The 24,318-nt window shown below is 36.4% G+C and overlaps 1 protein-coding gene across 1 annotated transcript; it reads right to left on the reverse strand.

Annotated features, from left to right (window-relative positions):
* Nucleotides 1–426: 426 nt before the first annotated feature.
* Nucleotides 427–21,056, reverse strand: LOC127241080 (uncharacterized). Its single transcript, XM_051259970.1, has 27 exons — nt 20,788–21,056; nt 18,927–19,664; nt 18,644–18,755; nt 18,449–18,546; nt 10,545–10,700; nt 10,145–10,213; nt 9,877–9,999; nt 9,651–9,800; nt 9,395–9,526; nt 9,233–9,312; nt 9,005–9,099; nt 8,825–8,892; nt 8,455–8,556; nt 8,280–8,353; nt 7,520–7,627; nt 7,324–7,399; nt 5,513–5,649; nt 5,176–5,335; nt 4,881–5,060; nt 4,009–4,125; nt 3,221–3,376; nt 2,427–2,594; nt 2,190–2,302; nt 1,897–2,020; nt 1,058–1,153; nt 916–978; nt 427–830 (listed from the first exon to the last, which is right to left on the reverse strand). The coding sequence occupies exons 1-27, from the start codon at nt 20,950–20,952 to the stop codon at nt 783–785; spliced, it is 3,708 nt and encodes a 1,235-aa protein (XP_051115927.1). The 5' UTR covers nt 20,953–21,056; the 3' UTR covers nt 427–782.
* Between the last annotated feature and the right edge of the window lie 3,262 nt (nt 21,057–24,318).

Raw genomic sequence — 24,318 nt, forward strand, 5'->3', positions numbered from 1 at the left:
CAATATAGGACATATACATCACCACCTAGGGGCGGGTCCTTAATAGATAAAGGGCTCACATCCACCTAAGGGTTAGATCGTAGATATAAAACTCAAGCTCGATAAAAGAAATTTTAACTAACTCAAACCTTTTTAGTAATTATGCGAGCTTGAACTATGGCTCGATAAGTGTTGAGTTAAAACAAAACAAAATACTCCTCCCGTCTCATAAGTATAGTCTTAATTGGGTTGGACACGAGATTTAAGGAATAATGATAAAAAGTACGGATAAAAGATTTTTTTGCCCTTGTGAGTATATTAGTGTAAAAGATAGTGATAATTGTGTAATAAAAATGAAAAAGTAGGGTTAATTTTATGGTGATAGGGTTATTTATGGAAATAAGACTATTATTTTGAGACGGACAAAAATGGTAAATAACACTATTATATTAGAACGGATGGAGTACTTGATTCAATTTGGCTCGAATAAACGGGCTATCTTGTTTGCGTTACTGCTAATTTGATTCAGCACATTCAATAGCTTAGAGGCTACCATAATTCAACTTCTATAGTTATTACTTGTTTTTTAAAATACTCTCGAAATGTTATTCTAAATATCGGTACTCCATGCATCATCTACAATAGCATAATGTTTCTCCTAAATTTTCTTCAATCATTCAGACTAATTATTTCTATGAATTCTTCCAAGTTTTCACTGACCTTTTCTTGACTAATGCAGACAATAGCTTCACTCACATTACACCCTTCGGGTACCATCTGAAAACGCCGGTTCAAGCGGTAGGCTACTCGGCATTTTTGTTCAATTGGGATTCCTCTGCGTCTAGAATACCCTGTGCAGAAGAAACAACAGTTAAGTGCCAGTTGGATAGCAGCTATTCCATGTATGAATTCTCGAGCAAAAGTTTTGGGACGGACCTTAATAATCATTACGGCAGCATCCTTGTGTAAAACTTCATTGTATTCATTACAGGCAAGATTCTGGAACATCGTAACACAATTCATTCGGTCAAGCTGAATTAAGTGATGAAACAAAAATCTAGTATATTTTGAAGCTTACTTGTACGCAATTTGGGCAACCGGTATCTCCTGAGCAGTAACAAGAAGAAAGCAAATCGAAAGCAGCTGTTAAAAGCTCCACGAATCGAGGTTGAAGCTGGAAAGGATTTATAATATTTAGAAAACAAAAAGCTGTGAATGCAACTGATGAATCGCTTAACAATAATAATACCGAACAAAAGTTTTTTAAAAGTAATTGGATGATAAACAAAACAAAAGTTGCATTCTTCATTATATAACTAGTCGGATTGTAAAACCCTTTCAATTCCTCAAATTCCGATTCTCCATCCAATCCACTCAAAAGATTCCGATGAATCCATGGTGGATTGAAGCAGGAGGACTGGTCACCACATCGAGGGAGAAATGCCTACACCTTCTCTCTTTACTTTCACCACATAAATGCATACTGGTGTTCAGCCAGTAGCTGTTCACAATTCTCAGCATGGCGACCACCATGGAAGAATGTTGGGATACAGAATAAGCTTACTCTTAGGGGATGAAGTTATTCATTTTGATGATTATATATATATTTTTAATAACGTGAGAATTCATATCCACTACTTGTCGAGTGCTCATGGGGTAAACCCTCATGTTGAATTGCAAACCACGCCATCCAGGTAAGCTACACTAAGCAAAACCTATGTGACAAGCTCAATTAATAAGGCGTCACCAGGCACCATACCACACTAAATTGGCCACCTCTTACAGGCCGAGTTGACAATAACATAGATTATTAGCCTTATAATAAATTCCAACAGACAAATAATTGAAAACCGAAAGAAGTTAAAAAAAAAAAAAGAAAGCATAGGAATGAATAATATACAACATGTCATAATTTACCTTTAATGAAATTCCCGTGCCTCCGGGATGAGGATCATAAAGTAGAACTCTCTCAGGAACATATCGGTCATCATGAGGATTTGCACACTCTGAAGCTAAGTCAGATTGGTTGCATATAACAAATCTACAAAAAATTACACACGAGGAAGACAAACATCAGATGTGCTATAAGATTACACTGAACAGAAAACATCTCAAGTTACCAGTTATTCAGCAAACGACAAACTAAGTTTCTTAAATTGGAAAGCAACTCGACAATTCTAATTCAAATGATGCAAATGCTGAGAGCTCACAGAGGAACGACATTAAGAAGAGCATGTCCAGCAGCATGTAAGCCCCCACGAAAGGAATACTGTAAATTCTCAACAGCTGTCTTTACTGATTGTGGGACCCGAATCCAAACAGCCTATTATCAAGAATATGCGTAAGTGGAAAAAAGAGAAGAGAAAGACGAGGATTGCACTGAACTATAGTAAAAGAGAAACTTCAATACGAGATGCACTATACAGTTGATCTTTGCTATTTTGTACCTGTGATTCGTAAGAGTAATCAGGTAGGGAAAGTTCAACACTGTCGAAAACCTGGCTGGTTTTCTTCCATATACGGCGGAAGCCAAACCATGTGGTTGTTACTTTGCAGGTATTTGCTTGGGCACTTGTTCTTGAACATTGTTTGCCAGCAATTCTTGCTGGATAAGCCTGTATTTTAGACAGACAAACAATTAGTTCAAAGAGTAGGGTAAAAAATATAAGGACATGTCCTATAAATAAGCTTATGATTGAATTTTAATAATTCGGAGAATTTTTTATTTCAACTGAAAACATTTACATAAAATTCAAGTGTTACATCCAAAATGGGGAAGGAAAGGAAAATACAGCTGACATACAAGTAGTGGAGGTTAAGAATGGAATTAAAATCAAAAGCCAATATGTATGTGTGTGTATATATATATATTATATATAACTTGTGAGGAAACAAGTGAAGCTCATGTAAACCACAACTTCAATTTGACTCTTCAATGCATCTTGAAAAACAAAATGTGTGAAATTTTTCAATTTCGATCATGAAAGCCAACTTGAATCTTCTATTTATCTTCTTCCATAAATATTTTCACACTAAGTATAATCAGACTCTGAAACATGCTTAAAAGATTGCTACGAATCCTGCTCTTCGAATCCAGAAAGTGTTTTTCGCATGGAACCCTAAAATGACAATATATGTTAACAATGGGGTGAAGTAATATGTTGAAAACTGTTAATCAACTTACGTAAGGTGCAAAAATGAACACTTAAAAACAGAGAGGAGCTTTGAAACTGTTACATACAATATTGCCGCCGATTACATGGATATCTGTGTAATCACGAGTTTTTGTATAATAGTTCAGATCAGCTTGCTGGCACCAAGCAATTTTACTTGACAAATCTAAGTTCTTTACAAGATATGTTTTGGCTTGATTCATATAAACTGCACCTTCATAAACCTGCAACATATACAAGCATCAGAATGTACACACTCCTAAAAGATCTGTCAAATGTCAATGCCAGGTCAGGACAGAAAATTTATCAAAATACCAACAAAGTCTCCTAAAGTGGTATATTTTTGCAGAAGAGATAACCATCTTCTAAAGAACATTTGCAATATTGCATGGAACAAAATGTATGTAATATAATTAAAACCTACATAACAATGTGAACTTTTAAACCTTGTTTATTCACCTCAATATTGGGGTATTATTTGAACTGCTTATTTCAAATGAACTTTTGAATGAGTAAATACAAAAAGCACATGACATAAGATATAAAGATATAAATGAAATCTCTGCACATCTCAAGTTCATTTTATGTTCCTATTCTAGATATCCCAACATATGGCTTCATCTTCTTGTTCGAAGATCTTTTAAATCACTCAGATGATTAACAAAACAGAGAAGATCCTAGCATTTTGACGAAATATATACTTATACATATCTGGTTACTAATTCATGCATTTCCTCAGATATGGATACTGATGCTCATGCTGATAAATAGATGATGTATTTTTACATCTAAAAGGGCAAGGTAAAAATATCCTACCATGATGACAAAGGTTGGCAGATTACTGCATTGTTCTCACCTGAAAGAAAGCTTTGCTTTCCTCAATTTCTTCAAGGACTTCATTCTTTGTCATTTCAATTACTTTATACCGCTCAGTTTCAATCGCTCTAACATTGACAACACCTGCTGGAGATTTCTGAAAATGCAAACAAATTTCGATTGAGGCTTGGAAAGTAACCTAGAATCTCAACACAAAAATGCATTTCTACGTATAAATATGGGCGGGCTAGTAAGATTCAAAATGGGATAAGTATATTATAAGAGTTGACAAGGCTCTTGATGTGACTACATTATATGAGTTGACTAGGCTCTTGATGTAACTATATTATAAGAGTCGACAAGGCTTTTGATGTAACACAAAAAACTAGAATATGACGAAGATCAACATCCATGCTCAATATAGGCAGAGATCCATAAAGCTTTGGAATTATGAATTTCGAATACACACATAGGAAATACCTCATGCCCAATGTAGGCAGAGATCCATAAAGCTTTGGAAGTATGAATCTAGAATACACACATAGGAAATACCTCATGCCCAATGTAGGCAGAGATCCATAAAGCTTTGGAAGTATGAATCTAGAATACACACATAGGAAATACCTCATGCCCAATGTAGGCAGAGATCCATAAAGCTTTGGAAGTATGAATCTAGAATACACACATAGGAAATACCTCATGCCCAATGTGGGCAGAGATCCATAAAGCTTTGGAAGTATGAATCTAGAATACACACATAGGAAATACCTCATGCCCAATGTGGGCAGAGATCCATAAAGCTTTGGAAGTATGAATCTAGAATACACACATAGGAAATACCTCATGCCCAATGTAGGCAGAGATCCATAAAGCTTTAGAAGCATGAATCTAGAATATACACATACGAAATACCTCATGCCCAATGTAGGTCCATATTCTGGAAGCACAATCACGAGAGATGTCAGTGCTCAAGCAACCTTTGTTTTTAAGTATTGTAATAGCACCTTCTAAGCCAGGCCCAAAATACTTTTCATCGTGAAGCAAACTTAATGGGTGCTCAAGAGCTGCGCATGACAAGTGCTGCTGAAGCACCTACAAGGGAAAGCATTTCGAGGATGAAACAGTGGCCAGAAACTAAAATCATATCCTTTAACCTTGATTCTGATATGAATGAAACAAGCATGTCTTTGGGCATATGTATATAAACCTGGTCATTAGTTGGATCAACATGGCAACACTCAATTGAGCCCCTAAAAAGTTTATGAGGAAATTTCATAAAGTACTGATCTAAAGGCCCTTCAAATGCAACATAAATAGCAAGCGAGGGCTTTTCTCTTCTTCCAGATCTCCCAGCTTGTTGCCACAAACTGCATCAATAAAATGGAAGGAGAACATGAAAATCAATTTTGTATAGAATCAACAACAATAAAGGATACATTAAAAGGAACAAAAAAATAAAAAAAAAATAAAAAAGGAAAAGAGAAAAGAGGAAGCAGAAGAAGTTACATATGGAACTGAAAAAGATGCAGATACACTGCAAATACCTTGCAATGCTACCAGGGAACCCGAGATGCAGTGTGACATCAATGTCACCTACATCGATCCCTAATTCAAGGGCATTTGTTGCCGCAATACCGCATATGTTGCCATTGAAAAAATCACTCTCGATTCTTCTCCTGTCCTGTTCCCACCAGAAATATAAAGTTAACAATCTAAGATACTATGGTGGGCTAAATTGAAAATCCTAATGTATCACCGTCACTCAGAAAAATTAACACACCACTTGCATACACACACTACCAAGGAAATACTATTAGTCTCACCATGTGTCTGAACCTCGCTTGCAGATTTAGTAAGGTAATGGCTTAAACAAATGGAATAGCCAGTGCAATATAGAATCTTCCTTACATATGAGAGAGCACGAAATGTGAAGTTTCATTATAATTGAATAAATTTATTAGACAAATGCAAGATACTATAATATGCACACAAAATTGTAATTTTTGGAATTATTGGAAAAATAGATCCTGCCAACAATGAACATTCATATTTGCAAAAACTAATAATACTATCGTAGCATAAAATTTTTCCTACTTGCTTGATGGTTCTCACTCCTCCAACCAAATATAAATTAAAAGTTAAAGGCACATCCTCATGTATATTTTCCAAAACGTGCAGAGATGCATTTAAACTGAAAGTGACATCTGCCTAGATCCCGCTAGAGCATTTTGGATTGGAAAGTGATGTAATGTCAATACATCTGAAATTAACTAAAGAAGATACTATATCTTTTTCAAAGGAAACAACCTACATTTGAACTTATCCCAATTGAAGTACAGCCATATATGCAGCACGTAACTTTTGTCTACTGCAAGACAGATGGACAGGCTATAGCTTCGAAGGTGTGTTCTTTTTGTGTTTCAAGTGTTTTGGTATTTGTGTTTTTATGTGAAATAGTTTTTCGATGCAATGTTTTGTATGGAAAACGGGTATATTTTTATTGAGAACAGTATGATTGCATAGTAGATAAAGAAAAAAAAATATTAAAAGATAACAGAGCCTTAGGTTTAACAATTTTGGACACAACTCCTAAAAACTCAATACAAACTTAGTGCAGAGAAATGATTCAGATTTAGCCTTGGTGGATACGGGTTAAGTTCGGGTTGAACCTGGTTGACATGCCAAAGAAACAGGTCAGGCTTATGCTAAACCTAATTGATCTGTATAACCCCTGCCTAAATTATACATTTATATCTTGTTCTGATAAGAACAAAACAAAAAGCTATAAACTTTTAAAGATAGAACACGATGAAGTATACAATAAGACTTCAATACTACAGTACCCTTCACCTCCAGAGAAAACTCAAGGAAAAAAGTGAATTCATACAGAGCAGTATGAATCGGTTGGAAATCAAGTATGGATGCAATATATGAACCGAGAAACAAGGGCATAAAATCTGATAACGGGAGCTCAAGAGAAGATATTCCAGCAGTACAGGTTAACATTATAGATGCTCTTACTTGTGTTCATATCTATAGTCCTAAACATTAATGTGCGGAACAAGTGTATATCTTTGGTGTTCAGAATGAAAAAATATTCTGGTAAAGACAGACAACAAAACTCTCAACAATAGCTGATATTAGCAAGAGAGACAACTTATGGTTTGTTGACAGAGTGCTGACAAGTGTAGAAACCCAAGAAATCAAAAAGTCAATTTAGTATTAGTTATATGTACTTATCCATAAACATGAGATGTCTGGGCTATAATAGAGTCAAGTAATAAAAATAAAACAGTAACTGAGACCTTATACATAAGTTGAACACCTTAAATCCATGAAAAATTATAAGACTAACCTCAGCAATATAACCTCCACGGTAAGAATATACTTTGTTCATCAGATGAGGTGCTGATTCATGAAGAATTTCACGCCTTTTTACAATCAAATGCATTAAGGGTTATTATTTCCATAAATTCAAGATAGAGTAGGACAATAATTTGATTATGTGTTACCAATAAGAAAACAATAATTTCAGAAATGAGGTTACATACGTGTAGCTGAGAACGAGTTCACAAAGTTTGCGTGTTTTGCAGAATGCGATGCACCTTAACCCATGCTGAACTATTTCAGCAAAGAGGCTTGAAACCTCTAAAATAGGGCTGCAAAAGGATAAAGATCATATCAGCGACATCAAAATATATTCTTCAAACATGAGCGTGTAAACATATGGATTTGTTAATTCTAATGCATTTAAACATCCCACCAAGCATCGAGCCTATCATTTAAACTTAAAGAAATTATATCAGCAAGCATGATTGATATTTTGAACCACATCTGATGCTTTATTATGCACTATGATATCTAGATAGGTCTGATTCAAATTGACCTCAATAGCTTGATTTTCAAAAAATATTATTTTGATGAACTCAGTTATTTAACAAGGTGATCATGCCTTTGGTACATTTTGGATGCAAGAAATAGGGTTTACTATTCACATTATTGTAATTAAATATATTTATTCTTTATCTTTTACTGATCTTTACTAACTCTAAGGTGTACCAAAGGCAACATTGTCTCTCGTCTCATAAGTTTCTCAGTTCAAAAGGCAATTCACTCCCGTCATTAAGGTCATGCCCTACAGCATGAGATATATTGATGAGAAGGTGGACCCTTGTTGCACAAGGACATTAAAATCAACAAAAAACATGGAATTGGAAAGTGCTATAGAATTTTGCAATCAAATTTGTCTACGAACAGTTTAAATATAAGGAGTCTACATTGTCCAGGACCATACAAATGATACATGCTCACCTTGATCGACCTGGAACCACACTTTTAGTAACATTCTTTTTTGACTTATTGCTCGTCTTTACTCTCTTCCAAACCTTGAAGATGGAATCATTGAAATAATGCATGAAGGTGCTAAGTATTGGTTCTATCTAATTTGAATAGAATGGAATTTGAGAGACAATAAGCAGAATCTCACATTTTTCAGGCACAAAGGAGGATTCCAGAGCATAAAATGCTTCAAACCAGAAGGGCTGCCATCATGGTTTATTAATCCAACTGTCGATAGATTTGCCAGCTCCTGTTATCAGTGGTGAGAACAAATCAAGGTATAATGCTGCTATTGTGTAATCAAGTAGTGAATAGATTGTTCGTACGTATTGAGAAAAAAAAATAAAATCTTTCAGATTAACACGGGTGTTCCATTGGTTGTTAGCTCAATTGTTTTAACATCTATGCTAAGATGGTAAAAGACCCAGGGAAACCATTTACATGCAATGCCATAAACTATGGAACTCAAAGTTCATGCTAAATATGTCCTTAGATACTATAAGAAAATAATGACACACCATAGCATGCTCCTGGGGGTTTGAAGAAGTTGCAGTGCTGAATATAAATGAAGGCTCACTGCTGTAAACTGGATATGAAGTCAGTAGCGAATAGTAAGATATCATACCCCCATTTTAGGCAAAAAATGCACGACAAAAAGAAATCACCTGCCAGTAGAACTAAGAACTAAAGGAACATACCATGAGAACAGATTCGTCGAAGCCTTCTAAATATTAGAGAAGCATGACAACCAAAGGTTCCCTTGTAAGTATGAGCTTCATCAATGACAATAAACCTGTCTCAAAAAACATAAAACATAAGTGATAACAAACTGAATGGAATACTAGATTTCCTACTGAGAAAGAGGAAACTGAAGAAGACTAAGAAATTCAATATGATGTGAGAGAGATATGCAACAAGAAAATTACTTGACATTGGCCAATATTCGTCTAAATTGTCCATGAAATGGCAAGATTGAGATGTGTAGCATGTCTGGATTCGTAATAAGCTGCACAAGTTGGGGAAAAAATAATTAACACAAAAAATAACTGCCCTCTTAGAGCAACTATGTTTTCAAAGAATTATCATACCAGACGTGCATTATCACGTAACCATAGTCGATCTTCCTGAGAAGTGTCTCCATCATATATCCCAACATTTAAGCTATCATCAAGCCCGTGGCTGAGAGTCAACAAAGCACGGTACTGATCTTGAGCCAACGCCTGGAAGTAAGATGAGGCAATTAAGGAGTCTATAACTAGAACCAAAGAAAATTTCAGTGCCACTGGCATAATCTAATTGAAACAAATACAAGTCTTAAAAACATGTGGATATGGGGCAGCAAACCTTTGTGGGGAACAGATAGAGAGCACAAGCTAATGGATCATGTGATAGTACTTCTAAAACCGGAATATTGTAACAAAGTGATTTTCCACTGGATGTCATGGTTGCCACAATTACATTTTTCTCAGCAAGAGAGGCTTGAATTGATTCAGCCTGTACATTGTAAGCACATGCAGGAAAATGAGATGGATTGGCATGGATGCAAATCACGGTTAAATACAATTTTTACCTGGTGACTGTACAATCTAGTAATTCCTGCACGATTAAGTGCACATTTCATTTTTGCAGAAAGATGGCAAGGAATCTCCACATACTTAGCATTGCGAGCATTGATCTTTTCAATATGTACGACCTACACCAAACATATCTTTAGCAAAGTTAGTACATTAGAGATTACACAAGAATGCCATACAGGTGAGACTTCAAGTTTATCATCAATGGAGCCAAAACAAGAAAGGGGTGAATTGATATGAGATATTAGCTGCAAACTAAAAGACCTGTCCTTGAGATCCTATGCCATTTCGCAGATGCTCCACCATTTCGTCAACATTCAATGTCTTTGTATCCTGCTTATTAGTGACTAACAATGTCAGCATGTAAGTGATAGCTATAATGTAAAAACGCAAGCAACAAAAAATGAGTGGAACACATCAACACCAGTCTAGAACCTTAATTAATATAGTTAAATCCCATTTCCAACAGATTTCACTGCTTAAACAACTGTCATAACATGATGACTGTTATACGTAAATTTTCCATTACGCTTACCACAGCTTTTTCTATATTGTTCCAGACAATCGCACAATTATTTAACAGTGTTTTGTATATATATACATTTGATAATGTAAAATTATGATGTTTAGCAACAACAAGACCAACAATCAATTCATGACTTACATGACACTGTACAGGTGGTTGGGAGCTTGAAGTAGCAGAATATCTTTTCCTCTCTTGTTTCATGTCAGCTTTGGCCATAGGAGCATCAACAGTCTTGAGAGAAACAAGAAGATTTTCTAAAGAAAAAGACTCTAAAACCCCTGTTCCATTTTTTAACTGCATAATAACCCAAAATATTCTTGTAACTAGCATATACAGATAGAAACCATGACGTGAGATTGTCATTTCTTTGTTAGCAACTCAAAATTCAGGTATCATTACTTCCTCAGCCCCAACTTGAATTAAGAACAAAAAGATTGAAGGTAACATATCCACACAGCAACCAAATACTTGGAAATCAAAACAAGGGATAAATAGATGATCATCCAATTGAATTTCTTCCAGGTGATCTTTCTTCCACCCTTCTTTGTTTGGCTTTAAGGAAAGGTTCGATGAACCTATACAGCCAAGGTTCTCTAAAATGTTTGCTCAAATTGAGGATTGCCTATTTCCCAGTAAACACAGCTCATTCACTGCACGATCAGGAATTGGATACACTTCCTTCTGGTGATGCACTATAATTAGTCAAATCACAATACAATCAAAGCCATGAATGTTGAGCTTTGTATAGGACAGATAAAATAAAACTCTTTCAAAAAAACTCAATAGACTTTCAAAGAATGCCTAACCAGTTTAATTAAAACTGTTGCCAAACAATTTTCAATAGTTACAGGGTCTTAACTTTTGAAAGGTTTGCAATTTAAGCCACATTTCAAACAAGTGCCCTGTGCATTTGTAGTTTTATAAGTCAGTTAAGTAATACATTGCCCTCCAAGAACCAAAAATTAGAGTCTACACAAAGCTTCTAAGTAAAATCACTCTACCAATGATTGTGAAGGGAAATACGATTCTAATTATTTCTTAATTGTACAAGTCTACAATATATATACAAATGAATACATAAAATACCTAAAAAGCCCCTACACTATTCTAAATACCAAAAAGGCCTACATACAATATATTCAATACTACCTTCAAATTGGAGAATACAAATCATATGATTCAAGTTTGTCGCACAAAAATTTGATTAAGGGGCCTTTAAGGTATTTGGTGATTATATCTGCAAGTTGATCATTTGTAGCAACATGATGGGTAGTGTTACATTTTGAGAGAAATTTCTAAGATTTGTATTAATAATAAAATTAAGATCTATTTATAGTCCTTATACAAAAGGATACAATTAATAATAACCTAATCTAGTAGATATATTTAAATGAAATATATTTTTCTTTTAGTAAAAATGCTCCAACATTCATAAAGCTTACCTAGGGTCGGGAATGGTGGATGAAGACGGAAATTGGCGGGAATGGCAAACCAATAGAGAGAAAAGGGAGAAAAAATTGCAGGAACAGAAAGCAGTTAGGGTTGTATTAATAAGATTTAAATGGGGAAAATAATGGGTTGGGTCAAATAAAAGTAATTCTAGGTCAAAGTCACTTGAACGCACTATTTGGTGTCACCTTGGCTTCATGTATTTGCCAAAGTGATACCTGGACACCGGCCTCGCCAAACAGCAAGGTGACTTTTCCTGGCGGTGATGGTGCACCGCGAGGACGCCAAGGTGTCAAGCAACACCGTGACAACCATGGTACTTAGTATTAAAGATGCTTTAAACCAATCCAATGAATGCTTGCTATCAACTTGCAAGTATTGCGATTAATTTTAAGGTTACACAATGTAGGAATTATTTCTACATAGGGATTATAAGGTCCTACGGTTGTTTAAACAATTTGTTATGGTTTAGTATTATATATCAATTAATACTTTGATACCGAAAAATCTTTAATCCCAAAAAATCAGTCTGGCTACTGTTGTTCCATAATTAGAAGAAATAAGAATGAGTTTCATAAGGGATGGCCCGGTAGTGTGGTGGTGGACTCGTGACCGTGAGGTCATGGGTTCAAATCCCGACGCCTTCAGATCTTTTGTGACTTGCATTGTTGGGCCTAGTTTGCAAGCTATTAAGTTTGGCCAGAAATTTGCCCGGATGCGAGTTTTCACATTATCCAAAAAAAAAAAAAAAAAACAGAAAAACGAATGGGAAATTGGAACTGTGGTGGCTGACCTGAAGAGATTCTATTTTATTTTTCCTTTTGATTGTTATTATTTTGTCTGAGTTATTTAGAAATTTATTGATTTTGTTGGGTCACATATTGTATTGGGATCCCTTGATGATAGTAGAAATATTTCGGTCTCTACTCGTGGATGTAGGATTTATTCCGAAACACATAAATTATGTCTCTTTAATTTTCTTCCTAAAACATCTTCAATACTAAGCACTTAGCCTCAGGTGAAATTATGTGACAACCGATAATGAGATTCACTTGAATCCAATCTTCTCCAAAGTCATATATAGAAAGTTCAAATCCTTCGGCAATTGAGATCCATTCTTTAATGGTAGTTCCTTTTCAATCTTGAGTGATACAATATACTAAAAACAAAAACAATATTAATAATAAAATAGGTTTACAACATTCTCACAGTTGATGTATGTTCAGCATATTCAAAAGAGTATATAAGCATGTAAGTACTGCTAAATAACTGAATAGTTACACTCTTGTTATCTTAGAAGGAAGGTCGAAAATATCCTCCCAAAATAAGAAAAAAAATGCCATAACACTTAGCTAATAATGGAAAACTACCAAAACTTGTACAAAAAAGAAATGTGCTGAAACATTTGGTCAAATGTGGACCTGATTAGGATTAAACCAACAAACTCCATTTCGAATAGTCCTTATTCGACATATTTTCAGATAAAATGAAATCTGGTGTCGATATGCTTGCTTCGGTCATGAAACACAGGGTTTTTCAATAGGGTAATGGAAAATTTGTTGTCGACGAACAACTTCACTGGCTTGAGTTCATTCTTGTTTTGTCAATTCCCCCGGTAGACTCAGCCACAACATTTGGCATGGTGCTGTAGTTGTTTCCATGAACTTAGCTTCGCACAATGATAAGACTACTGTCTTATACTTCTATGAGTTCCATATCACAGAGAATTGTTGACATTGAACGTCATGCCTTCAATTTTTTTTCTTGTATCTATGTCTCCTACTATACGAGTACCCAATGATGGCTTTCTCAACTCTTTCTTTATTGTAGATAAGTACAAGTTGACTTGTACGCTTGAGATATCTCAAAACTTGCTTCACAGTCCTATAGTACATGGTAGTACGTCTTTTTATGAACCTACTTGCAATGCCAGTTGTGTGCGATAGATTTTGATAAGTGTGCAGCAAGTACTTTAAGCATCCAACCACTCATCGGAATTTAGTTGGATTCAAAGGCTCTCTGTGAGGGTCTTTGTGTAGCTGCGCCTTTGGCTCCGTTAATATTCAGTTGTGTTCCACTCGGACATACCGAAGTGCATTTTTTTATGTAGCTAATTAAGGGTGATCTAACTTTCCTCTTGCGCCACTTTTATCCTAAGGTAGAATGTGAGTAGTCCAAGATCGCTCATCTCGAATATGGACTTCATCTACATCGTAAACAAGTCAATCTACTTCAAACTTTCTCCTATGACAATTAGATCATTGACATATATAATGATAATGATACTTGATTGTCCTTCCCTTTTGGTATACACAATTTGTTCTTGTGCACATTTTGCACATTTTGTGAAGCCAAGTTGTCTAAGGTTCTTCTAGCTATACATTTCCTGTTTATAGTGCTTGTTGAACGAGAAGCTTTGGTTGACAAAAAATGGCTAAGCACATGCAACATGAAGCCTTGTTGACTTGCCACCTAGAGATATACCTATAGGATTGAAGTGGGTATATAAGATAAAGAGAAACTCCAACGGCAAAGTGGTTAAGCAAAGGCAAGACTCATTGCGAAGGGATATGTCCAACAATAGGAGGTGGATTTTGAAGAAGTGTTTGAACCAGTGGCCATTTATAAGGTATGCGTTATCCTTACCATTTCTGCCAATCATGGATGGAAAGTATATACCCCGACGTGAAGTCAACATTCCTGAACGGAAAGCTTGAATAAAATGTGTATGTGACACAACCAGAGGGTTCCTTGTGACATAATAAAGAGCATCAAGTGTACAAGCTGCACAAGCATTATACGGACTTTGACAAGCACCACAAACCTGGAACGTACGGCTGGACAGAACCTTGAGACAACTTAGCTGTACAAAATGTGCACAAGAATATACTGTATATACTGATCAACTATTATTTCGGTGTATATGTCGATGATTTGATTTTCACAAGGAAATATGTCCGAATTCGAGATAAGTGGTTTTGGACTACTCATATAGAAATAGTGCAAGAAGTTCATATCAATCTCAAGCAATCAACATACACAAAGAAAGTGTTAGACTCAGCATGGCAGAGTGCAACGGGGCCAAGATACTCATGGAGCCAAAGGCTCAGCTATACAAAGACCCCGACAGAGAGACAGTGGTTCCAACTTAATACTGACAAATGGTTAGATGCTTAAGTTACTTGCTTCACACCCTCGATCTCGCCATCTATTGTCAGTTCAAATCTTTGACAACATTGTTCAAGATCTATCATACGTACTTAGCATTGCAAGTAGGTTCATGGAAATACCTACTACCAAGCACTACCAAGCTGTGAAGCGAACTCTGAAATATCTAAAGTGTACAAATTACCTTGGGACTTATCTACAAGAAAGAAAGAGCCGAGGAATCGAAGGCATGACATTCTATGTCAACAATTTCCTTGGCATAAACTCACAGAATCAGAAGATCGTAGCCTTATCATTGTGCGAGCCAAGTTCATGGCACAATCGTGACACCATGCCAAGTGTTGTGGCAAACAAGTCTATTGGGAGAACCGAAAAGATAAGAACTCAAGCCAGTGAAGCTTTCTGTCGACAACAAATTTGTCATTGCTCTAATGAAGAATCCGGTGTTTTATGGCCGAAGCAAGCACATCGACTTCAAATTTTATTTCATCCGAGAATGTGTCGAACAAAGACAAATCAAAGTAGAGTTCATTCATGCAGAGGAGCAATGAGCCGATGCACTAACAAAGTGTTTGCTAGGAATACAACTAGCAATGAAAGGACATTTGATGGCTGTACGTGACCTTGGACTGCACCAGGATTAAAGGGGAGTTTGTTTCATTCCGACTAAGTCCACATTTGACCAAATATTTCTGCACATTTCTTTTTTGCACAAGTTTTGGTAGTTTCGGTTTTCTATTATTAGCTAAGTTTTGTTGTATTTTTTTTGTTAGTCTAGCTTATCCATCCACTCCAACACTATAAATATTTGTGCTGGCTTAGTTTATTAATCATTAGTTCAGTTGCTGAATAATACACAACAATGTTTTGTCTTCTGATTCACTTTGCGTCTAATCTGCATTGTCCTCTAACAAAGAATTGTTAGTTTGGTTAGGTTTTAATCTAAACCCCACATGACCACCAATCTCTCTCCTCCGTCCCTTCACTTTATTACTCATATTCTCTCCATAATAATTGCTCTCCACACCACCTTCCATCTTTGATTCTTAATGGTTTCCTATATCTCCACGTGTTTTAGGATAACTTTGCTTGTGCATAATCATACTCCTAACCTTGACAAGTTGTCACTTTGAGCGGTCAAATATGTTTTCCTTGGCATACACAAAAAAGAGTTAGGTGCTACAATCCTACTACTAGGCATCTATACACATTTGCTGATGTCACATCTTTTGGAGATAAATCTTTATTTTCTAGTGTTTCTCTAGTCACTTGAGTCCACTTTCTCTCTTTACTCTCATGTATGTTACTCCTTCCCTTTTAATTAAAATGTATGCACGTCGTAGGGATCTCTTGCCATTTGTTTCTAATAGTTCATCCACTTCACCTATCTCTAAATCTACAAGTCCTGTAGCAATGGGTCATGTCGAAACTAAGCTCTCTGATCCTATTTCCCCCGGAAAAAGTACTCGGTCATGCATTTCTCGTCCTATTAGTGATTTTGGTTCATTTGATCACCTTGCTCCGAGTCTTCATTGTTCTGTTGTATCACTTCCATCCGTGCATATTCCCATATCTTATTATGAGGTCTTTCCAAGCTGCAATGGATGAAGAAATGTCTACTCTTCTTTCTCGTGGTACTTGGGACTTGTGCCCCTCTTACAAACATGGATGATGTTGGCTGTCGTTAAGTATTTACCTTTAAGTATTGGTCTGATGGTGGCATTGATCATTATAAAGCTCGATTGGTGGCTAAAGGTTACACTCAAACCTATAGCGTAGATTATTTTGAGACATGTTCCCTAGTAGAATGTTTGATTCTGCCCACATTCTATTTTGTTTGGCTGCAAATAATGGCCGGAAAATGTGCCAGTTGGATTTAAAGAATGTCTTTCTACGGTGATCTTAAAAAAATTATTCATGGAGCAACCTCCCGGGTACGTTGTTCAAGGAGAGCAGAAGCATATGGTTTTTAGGCTTCAAAAAGCAATTGTATGGTCTAAAACAAAGTCCTTGGGTGTGGTTTGATCAGTTTAGCCAAGTGATGAGCACATGTAGGTTCAATCAATGCAAATCAAATCATTAAGTATGTGAGACATCGAATGAGTGGCATTACTGTTCTTGTTGCATATGAAGATGACATACTTATATAAGGAGATGACTTAAGCAGTGTTAGAAAGTGTGAAAAATTGTCTTCAAAGCCACTTTGTCACAAAAGACATAAGCATCCTAGAGATATTTTGGGAATTGAAATAGGTCATGGAAAATATGGGATTTTATTATCCCAACGCAAGTACACCCTAGATTTTCTTAGTGATACAGGGCTACTTGGTGTTAACTAGTTGACATACCGAGAATGGGTCTAACTTATGGGATAACTCACGTAACGATTTTCAAAAAGATAAATTAAAATATAGAAGACTTGTTAGGAAGCTAATCTACTTCACCATTACTAGGCTGACATTTCCTATCCCATTGGAGTACTAAGCTATTTATGGCGAGACCTCGCAGAGCTTATTGGAAAGTTGCTTTTCAAATATTGAGGTACATAAAAGGGCACTTCGCAAAGGTCTGTTGTTTTAGAGCAATGGACGTTTGAGCGTAGAAGCTTACTCTGATGCTGATTATGCTGGAATAAGAATGACCGGAAATCTACTACTGGTTATTGCACTTATTTGGTAGGAAAGCTTTGTGATATGGAGAAGCAAGAAACAATCATTGCTAGCTCGATCTAGTGATGGGGCAGAGTATAGAGTAATGTCTTATACTATCAGTTAAATGATATGGTTTTTGAAATCTTCTAGGAAAGCTAGGGTTTGACTAGCATGAACCTTTTACAATGCGTTGTGTCAATAGAGCTGGAATCCACATTACAAGTGATCTACTCTTTCATGAACGAACAAAATATATAGAAGTTGACTTTCACTTTGTTCGTGAGGCAGTCTTGAGTGAACAAGTTATCACTCTGTTTACTCTTTCTATGAAGTGGTTCTTGTCCTCACTAAAGCACTAAATGTCAAACAATTCCAAGAGTTATGTAGCAAGCTGAGAATGCATGATTTTTACTCTCTAGGTTGAGGGGAGTGTCAGTATGTATTCTAGTATTAAATATTTTAGTATTAAATAGAATAAATGTATCTTAAAATAAAATATTTGATTCATTGTAAGTACTGTACTCAATTCATTGTAAATTAAATATAGAAAGTAAATCTTTTTTTTCCTCTCTTTGACAAAACCAATTTAGCATGAATGGAAGCCATTATACCAAGAGCAAAACAAGGTTTATTGACTCATTAACAAAAAATTCTCATAACAGTCTTACGGAAGGAATTATATAGAGAAGGGAATTAATTCCATTTATCAAAAATACCCATTATCACTGACCATGGAACAAAAAGAGAAAAAGAAAAAAATCAGCACAAATGTACCATTAATGACCTTATTGCCTCTGACAGGACAGCTTTGAAGGAAGAATCCCTTTTCTTCACTGACTTCATTACCTGAGACCTATGTGGCCGCTTAACAGCTTCCAAGAAAATCCAAAATGTAGAAGATAAATTGATGGACAAGGATAAAAGAAAAACATTGGGAAGTTAAACTGAACATGCGTTGAGGGAAAGTACCCATTATTGGGTCATCTTCATGTTGATTGCATTTCTCTGCTGATTCTTTGATTATAACAAGGGAGTTGACATCATGTAATTTTGTTTCCTCTGTGTAAACAATCCGCACTATCTGAAATAAATAAGAACACAGTACACACGTGCTTAGAATAGGATTTTCCATATTACAACCTCTTAAAAATAATCATTTATCTCACAAAAGAATGAAAACAGCTTTAGAAACTAATGGAGTTTGGTACTGAAATGTAAAAGACGAGTAACATGGAAGAAGGAATATAACAACCTGAGGACAAAGTTGAGAGAGAAGCTCTAAGTTAACAGTGCTACGTTGAAAGCCAACTTTATGCAGTTGCTCAAGTGGTCCTTTTAGTGCATCAGCCGTAATCTTCTTCTGGCACATCTGAAGGCATGCTGAGTAAACATTTATAAAAGAGAAGGCCATGATTATGCCCTTCAACCACAGCGGACAAAGGCACATAGTAGCTGCAGAAGGAGCTAACTCACTGCTCAATGTATCACTAGCTTCCCTCAGCAAACAATAACCTGTTGCTAGATTACTTAAACAACATGAAGACTCCATAAGCTTCAAAACCTTTTCAAATTTCTGTTCATCAAACGTATTATCAAGATATGACTGTAAAATGCCAAATAAAACATCATCTGAACATCCCAAGTCCTGGCCATCATTCAACACTTTCTTCCCTTTCGTCTTCCTTGAAGAGATTCTCCTACCATGGTCTTTCTCATTTTCAGAATTAACAGACTTCAAGTCATCCACAGGTGGATTTTCATGGGTAGATATTTCTTGAAAAGATGAGAGATCTTGCATCAAATCAGACCAAGATGACCGAGCTAATTCACTCTCTTTCTCATCGAGTTTTGGATCTTCTGAGGATGTTCTGGATATATCAACTTGATGCCTCTGCTCCTTACCCTTTTTAACAAATGGGATAATAACTAAGAAATCTCCATCTTCAATCAAATAGTCACCAATCTTACCATGCGGCCCCAATTTTACTCCCTGTGACCAAAAATTGTCAACAATACAACAAACCCTCATATTTAAAAATACCTATACAAGCACAAGCACAATCTGGCCACAAATATATTACTGTTAACCTCAGGCTCATTTTAATCCACGAATAAGAACTTCAAATATATTAATTTATAATTTACTTGTACTTCGCCTTTTTAATGCAATGTTCTTTCCTTAGTTCTTTCTATTATTTTATATTCCTTTCAATTGTGGAGTTTTATTTCTACAAGGGATAATTTGATTGTAATTGATACAAATTCAAAATTTTATGCAGCAAAAGTTTGACACTCTTTGGAAACCAAAACCAACCATCAATTATTGGAGTTAAAGAATTCTGACAACAAAGACAAGACATGATAGCCAATTTCAGTATTTAATTGAGAGTATTCTACGGTCAATATAAATTTACAGCCAAACGATGGCTCCTTCAAGATCAATGGTCATATGCAACAGTCATCACATTGACAAAATACAACCACGATTATTTATTCTACAGACATTGTTCAAGAATCACTGCAAGCATTAGTGACACCTTATTCATATCAAATAGCATATTACAACCTTAAAATTTCCGATGTCTAGTATGGCGCCATTTTGTAGCTCTGGCCAAAAGATGGCTTATTTCAAGCCAACTAATGGTCATGTGCAACCATCGTCTTCCAGTTGAGGACCCAAAATATTCCACCTATACTAATAACCAAAAGAATGCAAACACCTGGAGCTATTCCCATGAGAATGTACATTGGTCGGTGCAAATGGTGTAGTCAAGACTAGGACTAACAAAGAGGGCATAAGGCCTCTGTTAACCTTCAAAAGAAACAAAAACAAACAGATGCTGTTCAAACTAGTACATATTTTTTTTCTTTTTCACCAAAGGTTAGTAAGTGTTCCAAAGAGACTCCTTAACGTTTCAAACAAGAAGAAATTCAAATGTATTAATTTCTCATTCCCTCAATTCCTCATTCTTAGCCTTTAATATGTTCTTCATTTCAGCAGTTAAGCCGATGGAAAAATCCAAATTTTGTATAGGGCAACGATTACAAAAGAACATCCCATAAAGATTCATCTCATTCAAACATAGAATCCCAAACATTAATTTCAAAATTACCCTGAGAAAAAGGTGAAAATTGGGGGAAGAATTAGCCGGATGGAAGCGTTGCTTGAGCAGGAGCTTGAGATCTTCGATGGTCTTGTTCGATTCAATGGACACACGGATTGAATCGCCCATCAAGCTACGGACTTCGATTTCCTTCACATTCCCTCGGCCGCCCATCTCTCCGGCGTACAGAAACTCCCTTCTTCCGCCGCCACCTCCCACTTCTGTTCTCCCACTTTGTATTTGGCGGGGTGGGCGGTTCTGATGAAAGTCACGTGCTTAGTGCCATCGCACGTGGTGCTCCTTGTATCACATTTAAGCACTGCGTACGTATTTGACGTTTCGATTATAATACTATTTGTTTAGTTTTTCGAATCATATTTTTTATTAATATTTTTTTTTGATAAAATATAATTAATAAATAATTAAAAAATATATTAGTAAAAATAATTATAAATTAAAATTAAAATAATTAAATAGTTTAATTAAAATTATAAAATTATAAAAATGAGATTAAAGTGTATAATTATATTTTAAAAAATAAAATGATAAATTATGTGAAATTAACGAAAATAAAAAATAGGAACAAATTATGTGAAACAAATAAAGTATATATTATGGCAGTTTCAAAACAATATGATATTTGGGATAGATACAAAAATTAAAAAATAATATATTATATTAATAGTCGATATAAAAATATTTTTGAAAAATCAAAATTCCCCTAAAGTAATTATTGTAAAAAAAGTGAACATAATTTTGTAAAATGATGGAAGGTTGATTACTTAAAAAAAATTATTATTATTTTTAAAGAGACAAGAATAATAAAATGAAATTATTATTTTTTATAAAAATAATAATTATTTTTTTTTTATAAATGATGCTCCAGCGCCACGTGGCCAATTTCGAAATGTGTAGGAAACTTTTAATTTTTAATTTTTTTTAATCATAATATTTTATATTTGGAATCGATTTTTTTATTTTGTGGCATCGGAAATTGGCCAAGCTACACACAGGCTCCGATTTTCATTGTGTCATGTGTAGTTAGTTAGGCAGATAAAACTAACAATTTGTTTGAATATATAATTATTGTTATGTATGAAATTTAGAATTAGGTTAAAAAGCCCAAGGTAAAAGAAAAATGGGTCTGACATTAGAGTTGGTTGAACTGGCTCAAGGAAAATAGGTTTATTTCTAAGGAAAGTCCTCAGGACGGAAAGACCTCAGGTCGGAAGGTCTTCAGGTCGGTAGGTCCTCAAGACGGAAAACCCTCAGGATGGAAGGTCTTCAGGTCGGTAGGTCCTCAAGACGGAAAGACCTCAGGTCGGAAGGTTTTCAGATCGGGAGGCCCTCAAGACGGAAAGTCCCCAGGACGGAAAGACCTCAGGTCGGAAGGTCTTCAGGTCGGGAGGTCCTCAAGACGGAAAGTCCTCAGGACGGAAAGACTTCAGGTCGGAAGGTCTTCAGGTCGGTAGGTCCTCAAGACGGAAAGTCATCAGGACGGGAAGTCCGCAGGTCGGGAGGCCCTCAGGTCGGGAACTCTGTGGCGGGACCAACAAGTCGGATGGTTTGTTAGTCGGGATGACTGTAGCTAATCCAAATAAGTCAGAAGGTTTGCAAGTCGGGAGGATTGGCAGTCGGACCAATGCGGTTGTAGATTGGCAGTCGGACCAAAAGGGCGGAAGGTCTGTGGTCGGCTCAAAGAGTGAAATATAGGGATAATTTTGGGTCTGCTGAGGACACGTGTCAGCAGGAGAAGGATTGGAAGACAGTTGGGAAGGAGACGTTGTAACCGTTCGGGCGACGGTTTTCAGTACAGTTTTCTTCAGAGAATATTTAAGGATTTGGATCATCATTTGGCAAGGCATCTTCAATCAACTTCAACAAAGCAAAGTCAGATTTGGGGATCACCACTTTAAATTTCAGTCTTTTATTTTCCAGTTTATTTTCTGTACCATACAGTGTTTAGAGATTCCTAATCTCAGGCACTAATTAATCAAGTTTAAGGATATTTTCTATATCTTTGAATTTTACTTTATTTTTGTTGAAAAATTACATCAACAAATTGGCGACCACAGTGGGAGCAAGACAAAATTGCTCATTCCAATTCCGGCGATAATTTCATACGTCTAAGATCCGGCCGAATCATCGGAAGGGTCCATATGGCAGGTTCACAACCACAATCATCTTCGGCACCGGCGGGAGAATCCGTTCCACCATCTATTGTGCCAAATGCCGGGGAAAATCCACAACCACCAACTGATTGGAGGTCTTATGTTCAACATATGAACAACCAGCAAACTTTGGTTATGCAGAACATGTTGCGTGAGCAACAGAATCTGATGCAGAACATGTTAGATCAAGCACTGTCAAGGGTTAGTCTTCAACCCACTCAAACTCCACCAGGAGTATCACCGTCCAGACTACAGACAAATTTCGCAGGGCCATCATTCGTGGATAATACATTCCCAAGTGCCACAAATCCCAACCGAATGGATGGGGGAAAATCTCCTCTGACTTTTCCCAACACTGTTCCACTGGGACCAAGGGTTACCAATCCGCAGCCGAACAATACAAGGGAGGACAGGCCTGAAGGATATATACATGATCCTATTCATATTCCTGTGCAGGATCCGTTCCATGTTCCTGATCATCAACGCTTTCATGTAGATCCTGATGAGATTGCACATATATTAAGGGATCAGTATGGGCTAACTCCTCAGATGGCTAACCGTCCTGCATATCAGAGACCTTTCCCAGAAAGGATCGTTAATGAACACCCCCTCCCAAGGAATTATCGACCACCCGATTTTCATGCATTCTCAGGGGAGGACGGATCTTCCACCATAGAACATGTTGGTCGGTTCACAGCACAATTGGGAGAAGTTGGTAATAACCCTTTTTATAAGTTGCAACTGTTTGGTCTATCTCTTACTAGAACAGCGTTTTCGTGGTTCGCAAGTTTACCTCCTGGGCAAATTCAGACGTGGGAAGGACTGGAGATGGCATTTCATGCCAGATTCTTCAATCCTTTACCAACTGTTTCTTTAACTGATTTACTAGAATTGAGACAGTATCCAAAAGAATCTGCTTCACAGTTTATAGAAAGGGTGCGATTGATGAAGGGGCGATGTCCTACAGTAATCAGTGAGAAAGAGATGACCAATTTAGTGGTCCGGAATATGCATACTCGCTTAAGAAAGGCACTCACTGCCCTGGATGTTGAGGATTTGGCAAGTCTTGCATCCAAGGCAGGACGTTTAGAGTCTTTGTTCAGAGAGGAAGATCAGCATAACAGGCGTAATAGAGGCCAACATATGGCGAGTATGGGAACAGAAACATGTGACTTTGATTTTAATCAGTCAGAAGAGATGGCAGCCGAAATCCTTTCTGGAAAACCTTATGTATGCCCTAAATTGAAGCCAGTACCAGGATCTGAAGGAAAGGAGCAACCGACGTTTGATAGTTCGAAAGCTGATGAAATCTTTGATATCCTACTGACTGATGGGCAGATCCGTATTCCAAAGGGGCAAAGACTGGCCA

This window comes from Andrographis paniculata, unplaced genomic scaffold, assembly GCF_009805555.1.
Source record: "Andrographis paniculata isolate CXL003 unplaced genomic scaffold, ASM980555v1 Contig80END, whole genome shotgun sequence".
Classification (NCBI taxonomy): domain Eukaryota; kingdom Viridiplantae; phylum Streptophyta; class Magnoliopsida; order Lamiales; family Acanthaceae; genus Andrographis; species Andrographis paniculata.

Coding starts and splice junctions, on each gene's coding strand:
- LOC127241080 (XM_051259970.1), bottom strand. CDS start 20,952: ATGGGCGGCCGAGGGAATGTGAAGGAAATCGAAGTCCGTAGCTTGATG. Junction 18,756..18,926: donor TCTCTCAACTTTGTCCTCAG/GTTGTTATATTC, acceptor TATTTATTTCAG/ATAGTGCGGATTGTTTACAC. Junction 831..915: donor CTGCCGTAATGATTATTAAG/GTCCGTCCCAAA, acceptor TCTTCTGCACAG/GGTATTCTAGACGCAGAGGA.